Consider the following 27390-nt stretch of genomic DNA (forward strand, 5'->3'; position numbering starts at 1 on the left):
CTCTAGTTTTATTAAAAATAAAAAATATTTAGAATTACAATAAAAATTTACAAGCATAATCGTAAACGTAAGCTAAATTATAATTAGGACATTTTTCTATAACCATTGATACAAAAACTAGTCACCTAGATCACACAAATATTATAAAAGGAAAAGGTTAAAAAATCTAATAAATGCTCGAACAAAATAAAGATACGAACATATCTGACTGCATCGGAAAATGAACCACAGAATGGATGAAACTATTGAAAGACCACCGGAAAAACGTAAATTAGAGTCAAACAACATGAGAAAACTATCCACGAGCGCAAAACGCGTATCCAAATCAATCTGATGGTCCAAAGAAGGGAAGATCAACATGATAACAAATAAGCGCCATCTTTATCAGTCGTGGCGATGTCAAATGCAACTCTGAGAAAAAATAAACGAAAACAACGACCAAACAACTGAAAACTACCAAAAGGCAGATAAAAACGTGTTATAAAGACAGAGATAAACATGTCAAAAAGACAAAGTTATTCTTATTAAAAAATAAAGAAAAAAGACAACCGACGGTCGATAACCAATATTAAAACTGATGTCGTCGCCGACTAAACAAAATGAAAGAAAAAAATTGATTTAATCTATAAAAATTAACATAAATTGTAAATGGGAAAAAAAGGAGGGAAAGAGAGAGAAGAATGAGAGAGCGGCTAGAGTTTTTGAATACAAGAGAAAAGTTAGACACCTTAAATGATGTAAATATATATATATGTAAATATATATATATATATATATATATATATATATACAATTGCATTAGCATATTTTATTCTTGTGACATAATATTCGATAAAAAAACATTTTTATTTGAATAATATATTTTTAATACATAATTTGTTGAAATCAAATTGTTATTAACACATCTAATTTTATATACAACGAGTTTAATAATTTTTTTGAACAATGACAATTGAATTTTATTAACAAAAACAATAGAAAAAATACAAATTATAACACACCCAAAAAGATAATTGAGAACATAAGTCACATAAAAAACTCATACATAAAATCAAATATACAAAGAAAAACGAAACATTTCATTAAGAATAACGTCTAATATTAAAAAGAACTCAATAATCATTATAAGACCCATTATTTTTATCGAATGAGAAGTTTTACAAATTGACAAAGGAGTGGTGAGTGAACCAAACCATTTGACAGTCTGTTTCGTTACACAATTCTGATTATGTCGACAAATAACCTTTTACCAAAGAGGGGATCTGACAATACGTGACCACTGACAAACCAATTATAAATTAAATTTCATGATAATCTTTGTCTGAGCACCAACACGACTGCAGAGTTATGCAAAAGATGTACCAAAAGCTATAAAGAACGTGTCACAAGAGCATAAAAAATACCACAAGAATAGAGAAAAAATGTGTCACAAAGATATAATTTCTTATATAAAATTGAAAAAACTCAAAAAAATAAAATAAAGAACATAATATGAAAATGAATAAGAAAAATAATATCACCGACATTCGACAATCAATATTAAGATTAGTGCCGCAATCGATTAAACAAAAAGAAAAAGAAATACGACACAAAAATATTGAAAGAAAACTTAAATTAGATAAAATGAGAAAAATATGTGCGTTTGATATTTTTTAATGACTTGTATTGAATTTCATTCAATTTTTATACGAATGAAATTCAAAATAATTAAACCTTATAATCATAAATTATAAAATTTAAATCTTATATAAAAATCATAAAACACTAAAATCAAACTTAAAATTGTGATTTGTTATTAAATTTTTTTAAAAGAGACATTTTTTCAGTTTTTTTATTTTCGTTTGCCTTCAAAAAATCAACCCGTGACCGTCGGCCGTCTGTCTCCAACCTCTTTCGACCACCACGACCGTCAACCATCGTTAGTTTCCAACCGCCGACGCTTATAAATTCCTCTGCAGGAAAGTCCCAATTTTCTTCTTCCTCTATCCACCACTGTTACAGGTTAGTTTTAGATTTTATTTTCTAATGGTTAAATTACCTTATAACTCCCCTTATTTGTTTGTTATTTCCAAATGCTAAATTGCATAGAAACCCCCATAATTTCTCACATTTAAATTTTGGACAAACACATGTGTTTTAATAGGCATGGCTAAACAACACTACCCACCCGATACTTGTATTTTAATTTAAATGGTCAAATTTCATGAAACCCCCATAGTTTCTCCCGTTTAGATTTTAGACAATAGTATGTTTATGTTTTACAAGACTTCGCTAAATTACACTACCCACCTCCATACTTTTTCTTTAATTAAATAGTCAAATTTCATGAAAACCCCCACACTTTTCCCTATTTAGATTTTAGACTTCTAAGTTTTAAATATTCTATCATTTTTAATTTATTTTTATTTTGATAATTAATTTCAAATTTATTCTTTAATTTTAAATAGTAATAATAATATTTTAATTTATTAATTTATTTTTAACTCGATGCAAATAAAGTTGAATCTTAAAACTTTTGTAATAGTTTGTTTTAATAAATGGCTATCGATTATTATTAAAAAATAATTAATTTTTATTAGTATTAGTTTTAATTTTATTTGGATATTAATTGTGATCATATAATATTCATTTTGATATGTACGTTTGACTTGCTATAAATATTGATCATTCATATCGATTTAATATTAATTTTGTTATTAATCTTAAATTACAATATATTAGCGATTATGAATGATATGGGAAAGATCGAGAACAAGGAGATGGTAAATTGTAATCTCAATGAAGATGACAAAATAGATTATACAAATAATGAAACTTATACTGAAGAATAACAACTTGAATCTAATGTCGATGATAGTTAATATACATCCGATGACAAGACCATTGATTACTTCATTAGTGAGAATATATGGGACAAGACAGGAAAATAACTACAAGATTATGATGAAAATGACATGGACATGCTCAAGTGGAAGTCGTTGGATGATTATGTTCAGTTATACTATACTTATGCAAAAGTTAAAGGTTTTGGAGTTAAGATGGATTCAACATTAAGAAGTTGAAGTGATGGGCACATAATTTCAAAGAAATTGGTATGTCGAAAAGAGAGATTTAGGAAGGAAAAGTGGAACAACTTACCTAATAGAAAACGTGAATCGAAACCAATAAGTAAAGTTGGATGTCAAGCATTTATTAAATTCAGATTTAATGAGCAATATCAATTGTGGAAAGTTGAGAAATTCCACTCATATCACTGTCATGAAATGATAAAGCCAACACAAGTGTCATATATCAGGTAAATAAATGTATAATTATGTTATATTTTTACATTATTTTTTACCATTATTTTTTTAATATTTTTTTATTTGTAATACATATTGATGATTTGGTTGTAGGTCTTTTCGAAAAATTAGTGAGGCAGATAAGATCAATATTAATACCATGCATAACTCAGGAATTGTTCCGAATAAAATGATGCGAGATTTCATGAATGAAGCTAGTTCTCTTGAGAATATTACATTTATACAAAAAGATATGTACAACTACGTACATAGGATCAAATGAGAAGAAGTGGAAGATGGTGACGTTGAAACAATGGTGGTGTATCTTTATGGGAAGCAAGAACTTGATCCATTATTTTTTGTGAGCCATACAAGAGATGAACATGAAAACCTAGAGAAGTTATTCTGGTGTGATGGTATATCACGTATCGATTATACGGAATGTGGAAAAGTACTTGCGTTTGACAAATATTCACCGATGTTATATTTATCCTGCATTAAAAAAATATTTGATAGTTAATATAAAATATTTAACAAATATTTATACATTAATAAGTACAAACAATAACACAATTTAAGTAAATATAATAATTTCATAATGCTACTACGGCAAACTTTCGAGATAATGTTCTGAAAGAAATTAATTCACGAGCTAATGCACTCCCAAGATTAATTGCTCATAGGGTGAAATCCACAGTGTTGGCCGTAGGTCGCCATGCACTCCAGGCGACCTTGTAGGTCGCCATGCACTCCGGGCGACCTACCCTTGCTCAAACAGAGAGAATGAACGTGTTGCATGGCACATGCACGTCCCAACACATAGGTCGCCATGCCCTCCGGGCGACCTTGTAGATCGTCATGCCCTCCAGGCGACCTTGTAGGTCGCCATGCACTCCGGGCAACCTACCCTCGCTCGGCTTCCCTCGGATTCCCTCGCATAGCTCACTCGGTTGCCCTCAGATGCCCTCGCATAGCTCGTTCGGATGGCCTCAGATACCCAACGTGTTGGGACGTGCATGGCACATGCAATCTCTTGTAGCTCGCCGGGAGACATAGCGACCTAGTAGGTCGTCTGAAAGGCATAGGTCGCCATGTCGACCTACGGCCAACACTATGAATTTCACCTTATTTAAGCAATTAATCTTGGGAGTGCTTTATCTCGTGAATTAATTTTTTCCAGAACATTATCTCGAAAGTTTTGCCATGCTACTACATCGTTTTTGTTTATTAGAAAATATTTAACAAATATTTATACATTAATAAGTACAAACTATTACAAAAGTTTTAAGATTCAACTTTATTAGCATCGAGTTAAAAATAAACGAATAAATTCAAATAATAATATTACTATTTAAAATTAAAGATTAAATTTGAAATTAATTATCAAAATAAAAAAAATTTAAAATTATAGAATATTGGCTTAAGGGATATAGTTGCCCCTCTACTATACTAAATTTATCAATTTCGTCCCTATTGTATTTTCGCATCAATTTTACCATCGAACTTGTTTAATTGCATCAATATATACCTTTGACCGTGTTAATTAACAGAACAGTTAGTCTCTGCTGATGTGAACGCCAACTATTTTCACTTCAGATAATTTTATTGATATGTCAACCGAATGACGTGGTAATAACAAAAAAAAAATTAAGCAAACATCTTTATTTTTTTTAATTTGGTCACCTTTCCTAAACCCATAAATCAACAGTTCACCCTTTTAAGAGTTCTCTCAACTCTTTCATGCTCTCCCTCGGCCGAAGCAAACAAAAGGTCACCGGTCGCACCATTACTCCCTCTAACCGTCGCTAAGAACTCCGGAAAAGCCCAAACGTCGACCTAAAATCTTTAGACAACCCATTTATCTTCTTTCTCGTACGTTTCCCTTGAATAAAAATGCCAAAACTAAACTCATTAGACAGGCAACCTTTCTCAGGCATTTTATCAAACAATTTTCGGGCTTCATCCAAGTTGATGAGAGATAACCATTGTTGCTTGCTTCCTTGACCTTTTGAAGTTGGGTTTTTGGAACTTGTTTGATCCATTTTGCTTGAAAAATTTAGGATTTTTTTTTAATGTTTTTGTGGGTTTTTGTAATTTGTGTACTTCATCTTGCTTGAAAAAGTTGAGATTTTTCAAGTTTTGGTGAGTTTCTGAACATTGGGTTGTTCTTCTTTAGATGTGGAATTCAAAACTTAATAGCTTTTTATTGTCGACACTCGACAGAGAAAATGTTTTTTCGTCACTAATACTCTGCTTGGTAGCTAAGAAAACAGAGGAACTGAACTCTCTCTGAGAACTATTTTCGTTTTGTGTATTCGGCTACAAATATAGTTTGTGTTTTCTCGACTTTTTCCTGCAGATTTCTGTAACTATTTCTCTTCATTTTCCCGGAAAATTATCTTTAAATTCCCTACAAAAAAAAGTTTTGCTTCTTAATTAAAGTTTGTTTCCATTCCTGCAACCTTTTCACTTTCGGAAAAAGGAATTTTTAAAATCATTAATTCCCCATTTTTGCGAATAAATCCAAAATTTCGCTAGCAATTTTTAAAAAAACCCAATTTTGAATTTTCTCAAAAGGGTGAATTGTTGATTTGTGGGTTTAAGAAAGGTGATCAAATTAAAAAAATAAAGATGTTTGCTTAAAAAGAAATTTGTTATTGCCACGTCAACAAAATTATTTGAGGTGGAAATAATTAGCGTCTACATCAATAGAAACTAACGGTTCTGTTAGTCAACACAATCAAATGTATACATTGATTTAATTAAACAACTTTGAGGATAAAATTAATGCGAAAATACAATAAGAGTAAAATTGATAACTTTGGTTTAATACAGGGACAATTGTGACCCTTCAGCCTAGAATATTTGAAATTTAGAAATCTAAAATCTAAATAGGGGAAAGTGTGAGGGTTTTCATTAAATTTTACTATTTAATTAAAACAAAAGTATGAGGGTGGGTAGTGTAATTTAGCGATGTATTTTGAAACATAAACATAGATTGTCTAAAATCTAAATAGGAGAAACTATGGGAGATTTCATGAAATTTCATCATTTAAATTAAAATACAAGTATGGGGTGGGTAGTGTAATTTAGCCATGCCTATTATAACACGCACATGCGTTTGTCCAAAATTTAAATGTGAGAAATTATGGGGGTTTCTATGCAATTTAGTCTTTGAAAATAACACACAATTAAGGGGAGTTATAAGGTAGTTTAACCATTCAAAAATAAAATCTAAAACTAACCTGTAACAGTACAAAGAGGAAGAAGACGATCGGGACTTTTCTGCAGAGGAATTTATACGCGCCGGCGGTTGGAAACTAACGATGACTGAAGGTTGTGGTAGCCGCCAGAGGTTGGAGACGGACGGCCGACCGTCACGGGTTGATTTTTTGAAGGTCAACGCAAGTAAAAAAACTGAAAATAGTCACAGGTTGAAGGCTGCTGCTCCTTCGCGATGGAGAACTGGGCGACGGCGATCTAGGTGACGATGAACTGGCTACGGCAACTCTAGATTTATTGTCAACTATTTTCTAGCGAGAATCTAACTCCGGCGGTGATTGTGTTGATGGACACATTCAACCCTTAAATAATTTTAAAAAACTAATTCTAAACAAAATAAAGCAATCAAATTAATTATTATTTTTAATAAAAATATTATTAAATTATAATTCTATTAAAAGTAAAATTAAATTCTAATTAATGGTTAATTTTACTTAAATCCTTATATTTTTTGACATTTATGTAATAAGAATAAATTTGTTTATAATTCGTTTTTGTACATCAATTTAGTGGTATGATGTGGTACACAATATGCGTTGTAGAAGTTTTCATTTAAGGAGTGTTTTTTCAATAAGAAGTAATTATTTTTATAAGGCTTAATTAAAAAATAAGTGACTAAATTATACTTTTTTTCACATGGGTGTTTAAACTTTTACTCGATTTATCAAGGTGTCTAATGTTATAGACATTAATATTTTAGATGCCCGAACCATAATGACCATTACAATTTTTTATTGACACATGTGAGATTCTAGTAATTTTAAAATTTTTATTTAAGATAAAATATTTAAAATTATTATTATTTTACTAAAATTTAGAAAAAAAAACCTCAAATTCTTTAAACATTTAATTATAATCTCTTTACTCCTACCATCGATCATCCCTGGCAACCGATCCACTACCGAACAACTATTCATCTGTCATCACACCACTAACTGACCATAACCATTTTATATAGTTAATTTAAGAATAAATTATTGTTTGTACTTATAGCCCTGTCACTCATCAAATTATAAATATAACTTTAGTAGTATTTACACTTTTATTTTCATGACACTTTTAATACTTTATGACTTTATAACTATCGCAACGGTCCTTCGGGTGGTACGAGGATTACGTTTCGACTTAAATTGATGTGATGAAGTCGTCACCGATCATTTCAAATTAAGTTGATCGGACACCTTAACCTACCGTTTGTCAGATCTAACTTTTACAAAAAAAAAAATAGTCGGATTCAGGAGTCGATTACAGTCAAGGAAGAATTAGCACCATTGTATTGCCCTTTCGGTACCAATTTGATTGCTCCGGTCGTCTTAATTACGAAATCGAAATTGGAATTTAAATGTTCGATCTAAATTACTTACCTTTGATGAATTTTGATGTTTTAAAATTGCCTAAAAATATACAATTAATGTTAAGTATAAAGAAATAAATAATAAAAATACTTCAAAATGAAAAAATGGATTAGGGTACCAAATTATAAAAAAAATATAAAAGTAAGTTAAAAGGACTAAATTGATTTAATTCGAAATTCAAAGGAAAAATTACAATATGTGACCAAAATGAACTACACATCAAAAGTACAAGGATTAAAAAAATAATTTAACTAATTAGTAATTACACAGAGGTCCTCCCTATATATAGCCTTTAAAACTTCAATTTCCTTCATTTTTCACCAATTTCTCAAAAGCTCTCCTCTAACCTCTCTCAAATTCTCTTTAATCTTTCCTCATCGGCCGAAAGCCGACCACCCACTGACAAAGTCCCACTGCCCGGACCACCGCTCCGACCAACACCAATGGTCGACCCCTCGAATACTCCTCTCAATACCTTGATACCGAACCCGAGCCCCAAGTTTCCTAAAACCCCCCAAACATCATAGATCTACATTCAAAGTTTCGACTTTTAACTTTCCCGACGATGGCCTTTCGAATTCCAGTAACAATTCTTCCTCTGAGCCAAAATCGAAGCTACTACTTTTTTTTGTGGTTTTGCGAAATGCTTTGCTCAATTTTTACTGTGTTTCGATGCTTGTTTTCTCTTAGCTTCACTGGAGGCCTTTTTATAGCACTCGAAAAAGGAATGTTTTCCTTGAATCGGGTCATTGTAATCCCAATTTTGTTGGGATTTTATTTGCATGTTTGGATGTGACTGATTTTTCGTCATTTGTTGCTAAAAAAATATGGGAGTTCTCCCTCCGATTTGCTCCTTGGTTTTGCTCCGATTTTTTTATTTTGGGCTTCAGTTTGGTGACCTTGTTGGCGCGTGGCCTCCATGCACCGTTGAATAGTAACCATTGGGTTCATTTGGTGCGTTTTCGGTCGTTGGATCAAAAAGCCAAATCCAACCACCCTGGTTGATGCAAAGCTGATGCTTATATGAGAAAACCTTAATCTGTTGTGTCATGCTATTGGGCTTCCTCTTGCTGGGCTCTCACTGGGTTGGCTTGTTGGGTCATACCTCCTACTCGGCTGAACTTCTTTTTTGGACCAGATTGGACTATGGACTTGGACTCTTTATTGGATCTAAAAATAAAAACATTATTAATAAATAATATAATATAATATAATAACTATAATATATATAATACTAAATAATATACTATAATATAGTAATATAAATACTATAATATATAATATAATACTGTAATATATATACTATAATAATATAATATATATATATATATATATATATACACTATATTGTATACTATATTAATATAATATATACTATAATATAATATATACTATACAATAAAATATACAACATACTATATAACGTAAAAGAGTCTCAGACAAAAATTGATGTTTACAGTTATCCATTTTTACTCATTTATCAAATAATTAAAATAGAATAAAAATAAAAAATGACACAAATTTTTGTTCCGTATATAAATTGCGATGGTCATAGGCAGGAGAAATCAGGACAATGAATCAATGCTGGGTAAAAAAAAGGCCCAATGACGTTCGCCCTTGCTCATCAGAACAATCAATCCTTTCGTTATTTTACCATTTAAAACTAACACCGAAAAAGGGTGCATTTTTGAAGGAAATAAATATCAATTAAAAACAACACAAAGTAAGCCCACGTCTCTTATAAAGGTGATTTTGCCGAAAAATCACCTTAGGGAACTTTAATTCCCTGTCAGACACTGTTCAAATATTATTTTTTGATCTAATATCTTTTTACAGAAAGACGCATTTTACGTTGATCTGGTGTCACGTGGAGTAAAGCGCGCCCCTGAAGCACGCCTTATGCTGAGTTAGATACACGTGGCTAAAGCGTGGCTCTTGGTGCGCGCCTTACGCCACGTAAGGCTATAGCACGGGGCAGGGGCCGCGCCTTGCATAATTTACCCGAACTTTTCGGCTTTTAAGCATCGTCTCTTAGCTATAAATAGCCCCCTCCCCGTGAACTCTCTCACAACTCACTCTCAACCGAGAAATTAATACAATAATCCTTTCAACCAGTAAAAAACACATGTCAATCATCTTATATTTGATTCAGAAGTTCATTCGATCTTTCATTATAAGATAATTTGGTTATAGTTTTTTATAATTATATATTATTATTTGAAAAAATATTATACTAATTGTTTTCGATTAATTTTTGTGTTTGTAAAATTAGAAAGCGGGAGCATACGTCGAAATATTTTTGCGGTACATGTAATAATATTAAATTATATTATTTAAATTATTTACGTTTATGTGTAAAAGTTTTATTGTGTTATATTTTCGTTCATATATTATTTGTTTAATTAGGTTTGTTTCAGTTGTTTTTTTGCAGATATAATATTGTCGCACTTTTAAACTCTAAGAATGGCTCGACTTTCAGCTATTGTTTATTATGATGGAGAAATTCGAGAAGATGAAACCGACGTTGTTTTCGTATCAAATTAGCGTGTGAAAATATCATTCAAGAGAAACATAACTCTTGAGGAGCTGATAACGAAGATTTCGAGGAAGGTTCATGTTGGAAGTAGTAGAAGAATGACGTCGTTGCAGTACAGATTTTCAACGTCATTGTTGTCATTAACTTATACAACGTTCGAATTATCGAACAATGATGATGTTGAAATGATGGTTGATTCTCAAAGTAATTATTCTGACGGCGATATTCAGATGTATGCAAAGTTTGTTCAAGTGCATGCTAGTCGGGGTCAGTCATTAAGCTCCCACTATGGGCTGGCTGAACAAGTTGATCAAGTTGACAGCCCGACTACAGTAATGTATAATGATTTTAATGCTATAATTGGAAATACGCATCATGGTGCCGTCACATCAACTTTAATGGGGAGACATTCATCAGCAACTCCTTACGATATGTACCGAAGTGGGTCCACAAACAATCCATATGGAAACATCGCGTCCAGTTCAAGGGGAAGGCATTCATCTGCAAATTTCTTTGACCTTAATATGGAGATGTCATCGACGCAACAATATGTGCAGTTTCCATTTGACACGATGGCTTCAAGCTCCAGGGGGAAACATTCGACTGCGAGCTTTTTCAATCTCAATGTCGATATGCCTTATAGTTCAAGGGGAAGACGTGCAAGCAGTAGGTTCTTCGACCTAAATGTGGAGAGCATGGAGGAACCATCATCTCCACCAGAAGAACCGCTTCGTGAGCCTGGTGCAGATGGTGCTAAGACTGGACTATTTATTCACCCAGAATCACCGCAATTCAACTCATATGATGATGATGATGTAGATGAAGTTCTCTCAAATGTGGCACAAGCTGACCCTCCAGCACACATATATGAAGCTGATTATGGTGCAATGTATGGGCCAGAATTTGCGGATATGCCTCATCTCGGTGACTATGGATATTACTCATCAATAAATAATGGTGAGTTATTTTTAGGCATGAAGTTTTCAAGCAAAGAAGAAGCGATATTGGCTATAAAAAAATTTAATATCCGTAATTTTTTTCAATCCAGAATCGACCTCTCCACGACAGAAAAAATATGTATGTCACTCTGCCCGATTATGGTGCCTGACGCGTGTTAGAATTAAAGGTAAGGTGCGCCCTTGGGGCCGCGCTTTAGCCACGTGTATCCAACTCAGCATAAGACGCGTTTTAGGGGGGACGCCTTATCCCACGTAGCGCCAAATCAGCATAAAACGCACCGCAGGGGCACACTTTTTTGTAATAGATGTTAGATCAAAAAATAAGGTCTGAACGGTGACTGATAGGAAATTAAAGTTCCCTAGGGAGATTTTTCAAGAAAATAACCTCTTATAAAAGCATCTATGTTCTGTACTAAGTAAAGGTACGGAATATATAAATACAGAAAGTGGAATGGAAAGAGCTCGTGGGGCAGTAGTCCAGTCCAGGGGAGAGAGCGTGCCTTTGTTAAAGTGCCAGCCCGGCTTTTGAGTTTTGACCAGTTGGGTTCGCTCTAAATTTGGGGTCACTTTTATCTTTTATTTTCCTGGGCGGATTCATTGGTTTTCAGCTTTGACCACTTTGATTACCGCTCTTATGCACTTTGCCAATGTTTCCGCTGTTCCTCATTGGTTCAATATAACGTCGACACGTGAGGGAACCCTGCAACTTTTGCTCCACCTCCTCAACTCTAACGCCCTTTGTTTTTTTTTTTTATCAACTTATTCCAGTCCCATCCGAGATTAACTTACTCCCAGCATGTGTTGGTTATATTATATTTGAACGGGGATTTTTTTTCCAAATAATTATGTGTTATTTTCCAACAACCTAGAGAGAAAGTGTTTCTGAATTGGGGATTTGATCTTTGCGAAGCTATTAAATATTATAATCAATCAAACAAAAGCTGTTCTTTTAGTTTCTTCAAATATTCAGTAATATAAAGTCGAATATCAAACTGGTGCAAAGCATGCTGTTCTCGTTTACCAGCTACAATATCGAACTCCAATTAGAGATGCCCAATAGGGTTGTTTAATTAATAATAATCGAAATTAAATTTAATCCATCTTTCAAATATAAAAACTGATCGTCTACTTTAAAAAAACCTGTAATAAGTTCATCGTTAATTGTCTTAATAAATATTAAAGAACATTTACATATTTCATTTTATTGTCGACACACAAATTGATCAATTAGCTTAATTTTAACCGAATTTTACTCGTTTTAACTCGAATCACGCCTTCCCAGATTGAATGAAGTATATTTGCACATCCTAGGCCTGCAATGTTCTAATTAAATCCAAAGTTGGAACCGTTCATGTACAATGGAAGATCTGAAAAGTTGGTGATCGAAGGCTCTACCCAGAAGAGATTTTGACCTGGGCTACATAATTGATTGAAGAAATTTCTGCTATTATTTCTTCAAGTGCTGCCCTATCTTCAAGTATTGAAGTATGAGAAATCCCACTGATTCGGATCACCTTAAGTGGTTGATTTTCGTCAATATTCCAGAGTGACTCGAGTGCCAACAGGCTCACCAAGTTCACCGTCCCATCTCCATCCCCATAAACCACCTCTGGCTGCTCATCGAACCCTGCTTCCCCATAAACCAAAGTCTCTGGAGTCTTCACGCCTGTCCCAAATATACAGGTAATACTAACATTGGGAGCTTGTAATGCCACCGTCAAGGGCAGGATTCGTGATTTATAAGGTATCACCCCTTCCGGAAATCCAATGTCATTCAAAAATTGTGGGATTTCAAGAGCCGAATAAGCCTCGTCCGGAGTGATAACAAGAGCATTTTCAGGACCAAAAAGCTTAGGAGAAGGCAGCAACCATAGATTACTTTCGGAGCTCCTTTGTTCCCCGCTAACCAGCAACGGATCAACCAGAGGCACCCCGAAAGAACTCCCAGAAGCAAAAGTCAGCATTTCTTGAACCGTGCCGCCCCAAGGAGCTGAAAGTGCAACCAAGTGTTTGATGTATCGTTGGCGCCAAGAGGGTGAATTTCGGTTGAGAAGCTGGAGTACGTAAAGCGCTCCCAAGCTATGGGAGAGGAGAATCACTGGCTTTCCTCCATTGGAAGCGCTTGCTTTTTCTATCAGATGTTTTAGGTCTTCCAGGAACTTGGTGCCCACACGGGACGGGTGGCCTTCAGCTGCTAACCCATACCGAAAGTCGTACGGAGCTCCAAACAGGGTTTCACCACTCACATAACCAATCTCCTCCAAGGAATCTACCAAAGGTGCCATGTATGCTGTGAGTTTCCTGCAAAAAGAGCCGAGTATTTACAGTGATTAGATCCAGTCGTGTCATTCAGATACGAAAGCAATTTGGTTCAATAAACTTACTTTAGATTAGGGTTGAGGTAGAGGAGGGAGTCGGTAGAACCAAATGCAGGGACCCTGGATTCAACGCCGGGAGCATTGCGGTAATCATCTAAATCGGGGTCATAATAAAGCATCATACGATGAGCAAAACACTTGGTAAATGGAGCCAGCAGCACACTGGGGTCGAACCACAGTCTGAACCAACCTTCTTTATCCTTGGAAATTGGGTACCAACGGTTACAAAACAGACTCAGGGGCTTGTAACCAGTAGTTAACCGCGCTTCAAGTTGGTTCCCGCCACTCCCTGGAACCAAAATCAGAGGGTGAAGATTGGTGATCGTTGTACATATGCACAACATCGTTGTAAAGACGAGTACAGCTAGCTTGATGCATAGTCCAAGCATTTTTTTTCTTTGCTTCCTTATCTATTTACAACCCTGGCAATGGATCTAGGCAGAGTATGGATGGGATTGTTGTTATATGGGAATGGGATAACATTTATTTCGTGGCCTTTAAACATCCCCACAGGCAATAAGAGGTGGACAATGCCTCCACGTCAATGTTAATGCGAGCACTGTTTGGAACAAAATTGGATCTTGGTAGTAGATAGAAATATAATGAAAAATTCTATGCTTGGTTTTTTAAAATAATAAAAATATTAGTTTTTAAAATTATTAATTAATTTTAAAATTTTAATTAAATAATTATAAAAATAAAAAGTGAATAATAAAAAATATCAAATTTTATTTAAAAATTCAAAACTTTTACAGTAAACACAATTTAACATAAATATAATTTTTTAATAATAAAATAAATATTTAATCTGATTCAATTATTATTTGTTGTACCTATAGGTAGGTCTTAGGTTCAATTTCTCTTAAATTCATTATTATTTTAGAAAATATCTTATATTAACTAGAACTTAGCATATATAAAATATTATCAATTATTAATAAAATGTTAAATTTCCTTTAATGGTTTAGGTTAACCTTTACCTTTTTTGAGATCTCACTTCTATTTTTATATCATTTATTTTCATCGAACACTATATATATATATAATTTAGTTTAATGCTTTAAACATGTCTTTGAATTCCTCGACTTAAATTTTATTCTTCTTTATTTTAGGAAGTGTTTAGTTTACGGAAACGAATATTATTTATCATATACTTATGAATATATTCATGTCTAATTTTTTAAGATATGTTCATGTAAATTTTATTTTTTTATATTAATATTGACGTAGATAATCTTTTTTTTTTTTTGGTTACAAAGGGTTGGGATCACTGTGTTAACAGTGGAGAAGTCTGTTCCTCAAGGTTGCCTTATCCGCCTTGAGAATATGGAGGATCTCGCTGGGCGGGTGGTGAATCGTCGTGCGTCCCAAACATCTATCACGGCCAAGCTTGGCTAAGCTGTCTGCTAGCTTGTTTGCTTCACAAGGAGTATATATGAACATCACCGTCCATTGACGATTGGCCGCATATCGCACACGTCGTATAAGGCCAGGTTCAATCAATCATCGAGGAATTCAGATTCTCTATCACCAGGCTATTATTAGTCTCAACAATCAGCTGCCGAGCTCCATAGTCCCACGCCATCTGCATTCTATCAAGAATCGCCCACACCTCGGTCTCATACACGGAGCAGTAGTCGATGTACCTCGTAAATCCCTGTATCCAGTCTCCGTTCTCCGTTTGAAGGGCTCCCCCACTCGAGGCTGCCAGAGTTGATAGGTTAACGCTTCCATCGGTGTTAAGCTTGACATACCCCAGGGGTGGATGTCTCCATTGCGCTTTGCTTCTACTTCTCACGTTATTGAGCTCTCTGTTCTTGTTCTTCTTGATGATCTCTTCCCAGCTCTTGGCCGATTCAATGATATTTGAAATTGCCCCGATGCGACCATTGAAGACAAAGTCATTTCGAGCTTTCCAAAACTGCCATTTGAGGACGCCAAAAAGATGGTTCCAGTTCCAGTTGTCATTTTTAATACCTGCATTATTAGACAATTAAACTACAACTAATCTGTTAAAGAGAGGAAGGAGAAAAAAACCGAAATAAATCTCGGAGGTATAATTGTCCTCCAAATGGTGTTGGCTAGGTGGCAGTCCCGGAGGATATGCATCACGGTTTCTTCGGCAGTACAGCAAATGGAGCAGCTTTGGTCGTTGGTGATACCCCTTCGAGCTCGTTCAACGATCGTCATTAAACGGTTTCGAATAATCAACCAAATAAATTACTTCACTCGCTAGGGACCATCGAAGTTCCAAGCAAGGTTCCAAACGTTGTTCTTAGGGAACACTGTGCATTAATGATAACAAATTTTATTAAACCTCTAAGTTCGGTATCATCCAATTTAGTGCCATTTGAAATGGATCGAATCTTCAAGATAATAATCATAACTTTAAATTGTTTAATACAATACTGTCAAGAACAACGTGGAGGTAGCAAGGGAAGAGACGGTTGCAAATGGAGAAGCTGACATCAGTGCAGGGATCACCAAGGACAATCAAGAAATCCGTAGGAGTAAGAGAGGGAGAAAGACACCTCGGACCCTAACGGATTTTGTTCGTTTCTGAAGAGTGAAGTTATAAATACTGCTGCTGTAAATGAATAAGTTGTGAAAAAAACCTGAACATTTTCCTTCTCTTAATCTATTCTTTATCTTTTCTTCTCCTACCTTCTGTTTTCTGTGAAAAAAGCCACCGGTCTACGTCCATGCCTGAGGTACTAGCTCTGGCCCAGTTTCATGAGGCTAAAATTAATTATTTGGGTCGTGCCCAAGGCTCGAAACTTCCTCCACTTTTACCTACGCCAAATACCAATTTCATTGGGCCTAAAACCCAACTTGGCTACTCACCACACCTGGAAACTTCCATACTACCATCAAATTCTATTCTGCCACGTAAAATCTCTGTTGCTGAGGCTCAAGTTCGACGCGATCCCGATAAAAAATGCAAGAACCCTTAATTGTTTCTCATGGATGATGAGATCGAGGATAACCACCTCGAATCGCTGTCAGAGGAGGGAATCGAAGCTGACGACTCAGACGAGGTCATCCGCTAACAATCATTGGTTTCATTCAATGCTCTTGCCGGCTGTTTAGTTCCTAATACTCTTCGGGTTACTGGGGAAATTAGAGGCCGACAAGTGCCCATTTTGATAGACGGCGGCAGCACTCACAACTTGGTACAGTCTCGCGTCACGAAACACTTGGGTTTACAAGTAGCGGTAGCGCCGAACTTCAGGGTCCTTGTTGGAAATGGTGAGAAGCTGAAGAATGAAGGTTGTGTTAGGAATCTTAAGTTTTGAGCGCAAGTTACAGAATTGATTACAGATTTTTATGTTCTTCCCTTAGAAGGTGCTGAAATGGTGTTAGGTGTCGCTTGGATGGCCACTCTTGGGCCAGTGACTATGGATTTTTTCAAGCTCCGCTTCCAGTTTCGACAATGAGCGCAGGAACATTGCTGGCAAGGGGAATCGAAGTTAGGTCCCCAACAAATCTAGTTACACTATTTTCGACGGATGACTGATACAAAAGCAATAGCTGCGTGTTATTTATTACAATTGGATGTGGGTATGGTGACCGAGGCTCCAATCGAATAAGAGGAGATGCATACACTCCTAGCTGAATTTGAATCAGTGTTTGCAGCTCTACAGGGATTATCTCCAGTTCGGGAGAATGATCGTTCGATTCACCTGCACTCTCGAAGCTAGCCAATTAATGTTCGACCATATTGATACCCCTATTTTCAGAAAGCAGAGGTGGAATGACAAGTGCAGCAGATGTTGGAGCACCAATTAATTCGTAAGAGTACAAGCCCATTCTCATTTCCGGTCTTGCTGGTAAAAAAAAGGATGGCACTTGGCGGTTTTGTGTTGATTATCGAGCTTTAAACGCTGCCACGATTAAGGATAAATTTCCTATTCCCACTGTCGAGGAGTTGTTTGACGAACTCGGTACTGCTCTATTCCTTTCACGGAAGCTGCTCTCAAACTGGCGTTGGGGGAACCTACTACCCTACCTCCCCTTACCCCATTACATATGATAATAGGGTTTTATTGTTATTTTTGTTGTTGTGGTACTGCTCTATTCCTCTCCAAATTGGATATGCTAGCTGACTACCATCCAATCCGAGTCAAGGATGCAAATGTTCATAAAACAACTTTTCGAACACATGAAGGGCATTACGAATTCCTTGTCATGCCGTTTGGGTTAACCAATTCCCCGTCAACCTTCCAGGATCACTTGCACCATGTACGGCAGCCCAGGTGCTCCTCCAGTTGCGAGATAACAGATTTGTTGCTAAGCGCAGCAAATGTTCATTTGGGCATACCACAATAGAATATTTGGGTCATATTGTATCACAGGTGGGCCTAGCGGTTGACCCGACTAAAGTTGATGCGATTCGATCTTGGCCAACACCCACAACAATCAAGGAAGTCCGGAGTTTCCTAGGCATCGTTGGCTACTATCGCAAGTTTATTAAAGGCTTTGCTACTATTGCAACTCTTATTTCGGATCTGTTACGCAAGAATGAAGCTTTCATGTGGACTCCTGCTGCCCAGGTAGCAATGCAACAGTTGCAATAATGTCTTTTCTCTGCCCCAGTTTTGGGATTGCCAAACTTAGATAAAGAATTTCAGCTTGAAACGGATGCTTATGGAATAGGAATTGGAGCGGTGTTAACCCAGGATGGTAATCCGTTGGCTCACTTCAGCCAGAAACTTAGTTATCGAATGCAAAATGCTTCCACATATGGTCGTGAAATGTTCGTAATTATTAAGGCAGTTGGGAAGTGGCGTTAATATCTTGTGGGGCATTGATTTTCTATCATCATGGATCAGCGATCATTGCGGGAGTTAAACCAGCAAACCATTCAGACACTGGAGCAACAACGATGGTTATCTAAGCTGGTTGGATATGACTTTGAGATCCGTTATTGCCCAGGCAAACTTAACAATATTGCAGATGCCTTATCAAGGGAATTTGAAGCTACTTTCATAGTTCTTTCCCGACCTCTGTATGGAATTATTAGCGATATTCGGACAGCAAGTAAACAATATACAAATATTCAGCGTATTCGTGCTTATCTTCAAGATGGTAAAGGGGAATATCATGGCTATGAAGAACACGATGAACTGGTTTTGGTCCAAGGAAGAATTATGGTCCCTAGGGAAGTCGCGCCCCGTTCATTACTATTATGGGAGTTTCATTGTTCCTTGTTAGGGGGATAAGCGGGTATTACTCGCACATTCCAACGATTAGCTGCAATTTTCTATTGGAAGGGTATGCGCAACAATGTTCGTCAATATGTTACAGAATGTAAGGTCTGTCAAAGATTGAAAAGTACTAGCCTTGCCTCTGCCGGACTTCTTCAATCTCTCCCAATTCCGAATCAAGTCTTTGAAGACATCTCTTTGGACTTTATTGCGGGGTTACCAAAATCTAATGGCAAAGAGACCATTTTAGTTGTGTCGACAGCTTACTAAATATGGCCATTTTTTTGCACTACCAAAACACTTCAACAACAAGTTTGTAGCTAAGATCTTAGTCTAGGGAATTATCAAGCTTCACTGCATTCTGAGGACCATAGTTAGTGATCGCGATCGTATCTTTATCAGTGAACTTGGACAGAATTGGCAAGGTTGCAAGGGACCGAGTTATGTTTAAGCTCGGCCTATCACCCATAGACAGATGGTCAAACCGAAGCACTGAACCCCTGTCTTGAGATGTATCTCCGATGTATGGCTGGTGATGATCCAGGAAAATGGGAACAATACTTAGCTTGGGTTGAATATTGGTACAATACTACACATCAAACTTTGGCTGGCATGACTCCATGTCAAGCCTTATATGGGTGTGAACTTCTTGCCATTCTCAAATACTTGGAGGGCAGTTCTTCTAACACTCAAGTGGACAGTACATTGCAGGATCGTGATGCTTTGCTTCGGGTGTTGAAACACAATTTAGTGCAAGCACAAGCCCACATGAAAGATCAGGCGGATAAACATCGTCGGGAAGTCGAACTGGAAGGAGGTAGTTGGGCGTTTGTGCGTCTACAACCATATCGCCAATTGTCTTTACGACTAAAAAAATGATCAGAAGCTAGGTCCTCGGTTCTTTCCGTATCGCATTATCAAACACATTGGTCTTGTGGCATATAAACTGGAATTACCAGAATCTGCTCGAATTCACTCCATCTTCCATGTGTCCCAACTTAAACCATGTAAAAGCAAACCTCTGCAACAAATCACTCCTCTACCTTTGCTCACAGAAGGTCTCCAGCCTATGCCTATTGAGAACCTTAAGGACAAGGTTCCTTTTCCAAGAGAGGGTAATGTCAAGAACAACGTGGAGGTAGCAACGAGAGAAGCTGACATCAGTGCAGGGATCACCAAGGACAATCAAGAAATTCGCGAGAGTGAGAGAGAGAGAATGACACCTCGGACCCTAACGAATTTTGTTTATTTCTGAAGAATGAAGTTATAAATACTGCTGCTGCAAATGAATAATGTAATGTATGGCTCATAAATATACCAGTAAAGAGGATAAGGTTTTCTATTATAAATAGAGATGTAACCTAAACCTATGAGATATTGAATAAAATTTCTAGCGTCGCCTAGGCACCGAGGACGTAAGCACATTGTCGAACCTCGTTAAAATTCTTGTGTTCATTCGTTTACTTTTCCTGATTCTTCAACAATTGGTATCAGATGTCAGGAGCAAAATTCGAAGTTACGAAATTCGATGGTCAGGGTAACCTCGGATTATGGCAAATGAGGGTGAAAGATCTGTTGGTGCAACAGGGGATCTTGAAGGCTTTGCGACCTACAAGGTCGGCGTCGATGGAGGAGGAAGATTAGGAAGAATTGCAACAGCGAGTGGCAGGAACTATACGATTATGCTTGGCGGACGAGGTCATGTATCACGTCATGCTTCTATCGTCTCCAGACGAAATTTGGAGGAAGTTGGAAAGTCAATTTATGTTAAAATCCTTAACGACAAAACTATATCTAAAGCAACGACTGTATGGGCTAAAGATGCAGGACGATCATGTTTTGGCGCAACACGTGAATTTCTTTAATCAAATCGTTTCTGATTTGGCTCGGCTTAATGTGAAAATTGAGGATGAAGACAGAGCAATGATTCTGTTGTGTTCGTTGCCTCCCTCTTACGAACACATGATGACTACTCTTACATATGGGAAAGAGACTATCAACGTTTAGGAGATTACTGCAGCCTTATTGGCTCACAACCAGCGGAAGCAGAATACGGGGGAAATCTCTCAAGCCGATAACTTATATGTCAAGGGTAATCGAGACCGTGGACGGAAGACAGAGAAGGCAGGGTCTGGCAAGCAGAATTCCAGATCCAAATCTAGGGATACGAAGACAATTCATTGTTACAAGTGCAAGGAGGCGGGACATATGAAGCGAGATTGTCCGAAGTTGAAAAAGAAGACTGATGAGAAGCGTGATGATTCATCCAAGTCTGTGAATGTGGTCGATGATGACAACTCTGATTGCAGTAAGGGTAATATGCTTTCTATTTTAACGACTCAATTGACGGATGTTTGGATTCTTGATTCAGGATGTTCTTATCACATCACGCCAAATAGCGAATGGTTTTCGATATACAGGTCGGTTAATTTTGGTTATGTTTATTTGGGTGATGATCGATGTTGCAATATTGTTGGTATTGGTGAGGTCAGAATTAAGATGTATGACGGCTCTGTTCGGACTTTGAGTGGTGTTCGACATATCCCAGATTTAAAGAAGAATTTGATTTCTTTGAGCACTTTGCACAAGAATGGTTTTATCCCTAAGGCTGATGAGGATAGAGAAACCATTCGGATTGTTAAAGGTGCTTTGACTGTGATGAAAGGCAAGAAGACTGCAGGGAATATTTACAGATTGTTAGGGAGTACCGTTGTAGGTGGAGTTCATTCTGTTGAGTCATGTGATGATACAACCAAACTGTGGTATATGCGTCTTGCTCATCTTAGTGAATGTGGTATGGATGAATTACATAAAAGAAATATGTTGCATGGTGTTAAAAGTTGTAAGCTCGATTTTTGCAAGTATTGTGTTTTTAGTAAACAGACTAAAGTTCGTTTCAAGACTGCGAAGCACACAACTGAAGGGATTCTTGATTATGTGCATTCTAATGTATGGTGGCCTTCCACGACATCGTCTTTGGGTGGATCTAGGTATTATGTTACTTTCATTAACAATTTTTATGGAAAGTTTGGGTGTATTTTTTGAAACATAAGTCCGACATTTTTGAAAAGTTCAAGCTGTAGAAAGCTGAGGTAGAAAACCAAACATGACGAAAAATCAAGTGTTTTCGGTCTGACAATGGTACGGAGTACACATATATACAGTTTCTAAACTTCTGTAAGGAGCACGAGATTAAGAGGCATTTTACAGTGCGTAAGACACCACAACAGAATGGTGTTGCGGAACTGATGAACAGGTCGTTGAATGAAAGAGCCAGATGTTTGCTGTTGAATACGGAGCTTCCCAAACAATTCTGGGATGAGGCTGTTAACATGGCATGTTATCTTATCAATAGATCACCAAGGGCATCATTGGCTGGGAAAGTTGCAGAAGAGGTATGGACTGGTCATGAAGTTAGTTTTGATCACTTACGGATTTTTGGTTGTCCTGATTATGTGCATGTACCTGCTGATGAGAGATCCAAACTTGATGCAAAATCGAATGAGTGTATTTTTCTGGGTTACAAGAAAGGTGTCAAAGGATTCAAGTTCTGGGATCCAGTTGTGAAGAAAATTGTGATCAGTAGAGATGTTGTTTTTGATGAACAGTCCATGTTGCAGCAGAAGACAGGCACAACAGTGGTGGATTTCGAGCAGTTTCCAGTTGAGAAAACAGAAACTTCTCAACCGACTTCTGGTGGTTTCGATACGGATGATTTGCAGGATTATAGTCTCGCCAGAGACAGGGTGAGACGGATGAATATAAAGCCTTCGAACAGATTGGGTTTTGTAGTATTGGTATTTTTTGCACTTACTGTTAGCAGTGATGATCTAGTTACTTTTCATGATGCAGTTACTAGTCAGGAAAATGACAAGTGGATGACTGCCATGGTTGAGGAGATGCAGTCTTTGAATCACAATCGTATATGAGAGTTAGTTCCCCTTCCTGAGGGTAAGAAACCGATTGGTTGCAAATTGGTGTATAAGAAGAAACCAACAGTAACAGAAAAAGAGGAGGAGAAGTTCAAGGCTCGCTTGATAGCAAAGGGTTTTTCACAGCAGAAATGAGTTGATTATGATGAAAGTTTTTCTCCTGTGGTCAGGCATACTTCAATCCGAGCAGTACTTGCATTGGTGGCTAGTTGAGATTTGCATTTAGAGCAGATGGATGTTAAAACTGCTTTTTTGCATGGTGATTTAGAGAAGCAGATCTACATACGGTAGCCTGAAGGTTTCACTCAACCTGGAAACAAGCATTTAGTTTGCAGATTGAAGAAATCTTTGTACAGGTTGAAACAGTCTCTGAGACAGTGGTATAAACGATTTGACTCCTATATGATCACGATTGGCTACAACCGATGTGAGTATGATTGTTGTGTCTATGTTAAGAGCCTTGATGATGGTTCTTTTATTTTTCTGTTACTGTATGTTGATGATATATTGATTGCTGCGAAGAACATGGATGATGTTATCGGTTTGAAAACCTTATTGAGTCAGGAATTTGATATGAAAGATTTAGGTGCTGCAAAGAAAATTCCTGGAATGAAAATTTGCAGGGAAAGAGACTCAAGGAAACTGTGGCTATCTCAATGGGGTTATGTTTAAAAAATGCTAGAAAGGTTTGCGATGAGCAACGCAAAACCAGTTAGCACTCCATTGGCGAATCACTTTAAGCTCTCATCAGAACAGTGCCTGAAGACAGATAGGAAGCTGAAGATATGGAAAAGGTTCTGTATTCTAATGATGTTGGCTGCTTGATGTATGCTATGGTATGTACTCGTCCTGATTTAGCTCATGCTGTTAGTCAAGTTTGTAAGTACATGTCTAAACCTGGTAAGCAACATTGGGAAGCAGAAAAAGTGGATCTTTCGATACTTAAAGGGTACTATGGGAAATGTTATTGTTTTTGGTAGTCAGCGGGATAATCCTTTGGTTGTAGGATATATGGATTCAGACTATACAGATAACTTGAATAATAGAAGATCTACGAAAGGGTATGTTTTTACTCTTGGTGGAGGACCTATTTGTTGGAAGTCTACTGTTCAATCTGTTGTGGCACTATCTACAACTGAAGCTGAATACATGGCAGCGGCTGAAGCTGCAAATGAAGCTTTATGGCTCACTAGTTTAGTGAAGGAGTTGGGTGTTCAGCAAGGTGGAGTTCAGTTGCTTTGCGACAATCAAAGTACTATTCACTTGGCTAAGAATCAGGTATATCGTTCTAGAACTAAGCACATTGATGTACGTTTTCACAAGATCAGAGAGTTGGTTACATCTAGAGAGGTTTTGTTTCAGAAGGTACATACTGATGAGAATGCCGCTGATATGTTCACCAAGCCAGTTACGATAGACAAGTTCAAGCATTGCTTGGACTTGTTAAATGTTTCGAGTTGTTAAAGAAGTAAGGTAACCCAACCCACATTGAATGTTTCCTAAAGGATAGGATATTCGCCAAGGTGGAGATTTGTAAGGTATAGCTCATAAATATACCGGTAAAGAGGACAGGGGATGAAGCGTTACGATGCTTTCAATTTTGACCCGTTTTCTAAATACCGTGGAAGTTGCAGGTTCACGCCTCGTCGGTTCTTCGACTCCCTAGCCATGGCAGACCATGGTTACGTGCTCTCCAAGTATCTCTTCGCAACATCAAACATTAACCTTCCGAATTTCTTTAAGAAATCTTGGTGGCCCAAAGTGTGGAGCGAGACTGCGAATTGGATCGGATACGTCGCCGTTTCCAACGACGAAACATCGAAACGTTTAGGCCGCCGCAACATCGCCATCGCTTGGAGGGGAACCGTGACTCGCCTAGAGTGGATTGTAGATTTAATGGATTTCCTCAAACACATATCTTCAAACAAAATCCCATGCTCGGATTCAATAGTTGTATACACCCGTTTTGTAATTATGTATCAGGGTTTTCTATTATAAATAGAGATGTAACCTAAACCTATAAGATATTGAATAAAATTTCTAGCGCCGCCTAGGCACCGAGGACGTAAACACATTGCCGAACCTCGTTAAAATTATTGTGTTCTTTCGTTTACTTTTCCTAATTCTTCAACAAATAAATTGTGAAAAAACCTGAACATTTTCCTTATCTTAATCTACTGTTTATCTTTTCTTCTCCTACCTTCTGTTTTCTGGACCATTACAAATACATGTACTTCTAAAATATTTAATAAAGTATTTATATTTTGATAAAGTATTTAATATGATATTTGAATTATTGTTTTATATATTATTATATACATTTGATATATAATAATCAATATATAATATACCGATTTATTAATTCAGATAGAAGATTATAAAAATTTATCATGATACTTGAGCTATTGTTTTTTTTCGTATATTATTATTATTATTATGTTATATATGGATTAACATCATCAATAAATGTTCAATTAATCGATTAAAATACAACGCGTGGAAATTCTTTTACTTTTACTTATTGGATGAAAAGCATGTTTGAACTTCCCTATCACTTCACTGTATTCGCAAAGAACAGTACAACTCGCGGGTTGCTGGATTTTTTTTCTCTAGAATTCTTGATGGTCATATTTATCACTACTTTGTCTTTTAGGTTAATCAATTATTCATAGGCTGGCTTTTCGTGGAAAATAATTTTCCAAAAGTTCTTAATCTTCATTTGGTATGAGATAAGACTTGAGGAAACAAGCTTCAACAGAAATGTTCTTAGCACCAAACTAAGTAAATATTGTTTGAGCCACAAAGGGAAACAATAAACGCATGTATGATCTCAAATAAAATATCAACTTAAACAACAAACGCTGTTAGAGATTCTTTTTTTCTTTTGGTTTTCTCCCTATGCCAATACTAGTGTGATCCAAGTGGAATATGAATTAATTTAAAAGGAGGAAAAATCGTAGGAGAACTCTGTGATGGTAGGCCGTGTGGACCTAATTTGATTATTTGGGGAGATTTTGGCAGTCAATCGAAGCATGTTCTTCAATCCACGGCTGCTGGTTTCATAAAGGGTTTGTCCAAAAGGAAATTCCAGATCCAACCTTGATAGCTTCTACTCAACCTCCATATCATTATAAACATTTCCTACTAATTACCCCCAATAAACCCCATCTCTTCAACCTAACTCTTTTTCCTTTCACTAAATTTGCAGAATGAGAAGCAAAGGGCACAGCCATAACAAGTTCATGCGGTTCATCGCAGTCCCATTAAAAGCGTTGGGAAAAGCCAGGGACCTATATGTTAGAAGTTTGACAAGCTGTGCTTCAAGTGTCAGCTATGGACGTGCAGCCGGACAATGCTCAGGGTTGCCGAGGAGCTTTTGTTTAAGCTCGGCAACCTCAAATGACAAGGATGATTTTAGAGAGCTCATTAGAGCTGCATCTGTTAGGAGCTTGGGCCATAGGGATAAACTTGATATGCTTTTTCGACAACAACAACAACCACCGAGGGTGCGGATGGGATCAAAAGGGTTGCCGAAGAGCAGCAGCGTTGCCATGGGAAGAATTGATGAAGAAAACCCTTGTGAATTTGAAGAAAGCGAAGCAGCTGCTGTTGATAAGAAGCGAGATTTGTTGTATCCCAGAAGCAAAAGCTACGCTGTCACGAAAACAAGTCCTTCTTTTGATTCCTATTGACGATTGTGTTAAGAAGTTGCGTTCAAGGAGACGAGAACCTTTCTCTTTGTTTTATTTTGTTGTTGTTCTGTTCTTCTCTTTTTTCTAGAATGAAACACCAGTATAACTTGATCTCATTTGTTGGAACTCTAGAGTGGCAATGATGGCCAAAAAGATAATAAATCAAATGCAGCGAATTGCAGGAAACAATTTTACTGTTCAGTCTCGATGCGGAAACAAATTACCTCCCCGAGTGGAATTCCTTAGCCGTTAGAATGAAACTTCACTTATTTGATGATTGCAATCAGGAGAAGCATAATTTTTTTTTGGATAAGTAAATTATATTCATCGAAAAGAATGCAGCTTAGCTGCTACAAGACAAGGCAAGTTCCAACACTAGGTCTGCCCCCAACTTATGCACAATTGCCTATTAACATCATCAATCCTATGTATGCAATGACTATACAATTTGATTTTCACAGCCTCCTTTATATTATTTACAATAATATCAACTGAACGTGAAGAACTCCTGAAGTTCCTATGATTACGCTCCTCCCAAATGTAATACAAAAAACCAGTCCAAGCAAGCTTGAGAATCCGCACCCGAAGAGATTTGCCCTTCAAGTTCTCAATCAGCCAATTGAGTCGATCATCCCATCTATACGAATCAAATCGAATCCCACAAGAAGCTAGTACAACACCCCATACTTCCTGAGCAAAGGAACAATCTGCAAAGAGATGGTCACGATTCTCCAAACAAGACCCACACACAACACAACCATTATCCAT

General features: G+C 36.7%; 2 protein-coding genes across 2 annotated transcripts; both read right to left on the minus strand.

Moving 5' to 3' along the window:
- Positions 1 to 12588: 12588 nt before the first annotated feature.
- On the minus strand, positions 12589 to 14217 carry LOC120194538 (lecithin-cholesterol acyltransferase-like 1). The gene is made up of 2 exons (XM_039196814.1): positions 13798 to 14217; positions 12589 to 13714 (listed from the first exon to the last, which is right to left on the minus strand). The coding sequence occupies exons 1-2, from the start codon at positions 14178 to 14180 to the stop codon at positions 12805 to 12807; spliced, it is 1293 nt and encodes a 430-aa protein (XP_039052745.1). The 5' UTR covers positions 14181 to 14217; the 3' UTR covers positions 12589 to 12804.
- A 12780-nt stretch (positions 14218 to 26997) lies between these two features.
- LOC120194507 lies at positions 26998 to 27390 on the minus strand. Its single transcript, XM_039196792.1, has one exon. The coding sequence runs from the start codon at positions 27388 to 27390 to the stop codon at positions 26998 to 27000; it is 393 nt and encodes a 130-aa protein (XP_039052723.1).

This window comes from Hibiscus syriacus, unplaced genomic scaffold (genome assembly GCF_006381635.1).
Source record: "Hibiscus syriacus cultivar Baekdansim isolate YM2019G1 unplaced genomic scaffold, ASM638163v2 tig00116997_pilon, whole genome shotgun sequence".
Taxonomy (NCBI): domain Eukaryota; kingdom Viridiplantae; phylum Streptophyta; class Magnoliopsida; order Malvales; family Malvaceae; genus Hibiscus; species Hibiscus syriacus.

Bases quoted from the DNA above. Each gene is read 5' to 3' on its own strand.
- LOC120194507 (XM_039196792.1), bottom strand. From the start codon at position 27,390: ATGGATAATGGTTGTGTTGTGTGTGGGTCTTGTTTGGAGAATCGTGAC.
- LOC120194538 (XM_039196814.1), bottom strand. From the start codon at position 14,180: ATGCTTGGACTATGCATCAAGCTAGCTGTACTCGTCTTTACAACGATG. The intron at 13,715-13,797 runs GTAAGTTTATTG...CTCTTTTTGCAG, and splicing joins TACCTCAACCCTAATCTAAA to GAAACTCACAGCATACATGG.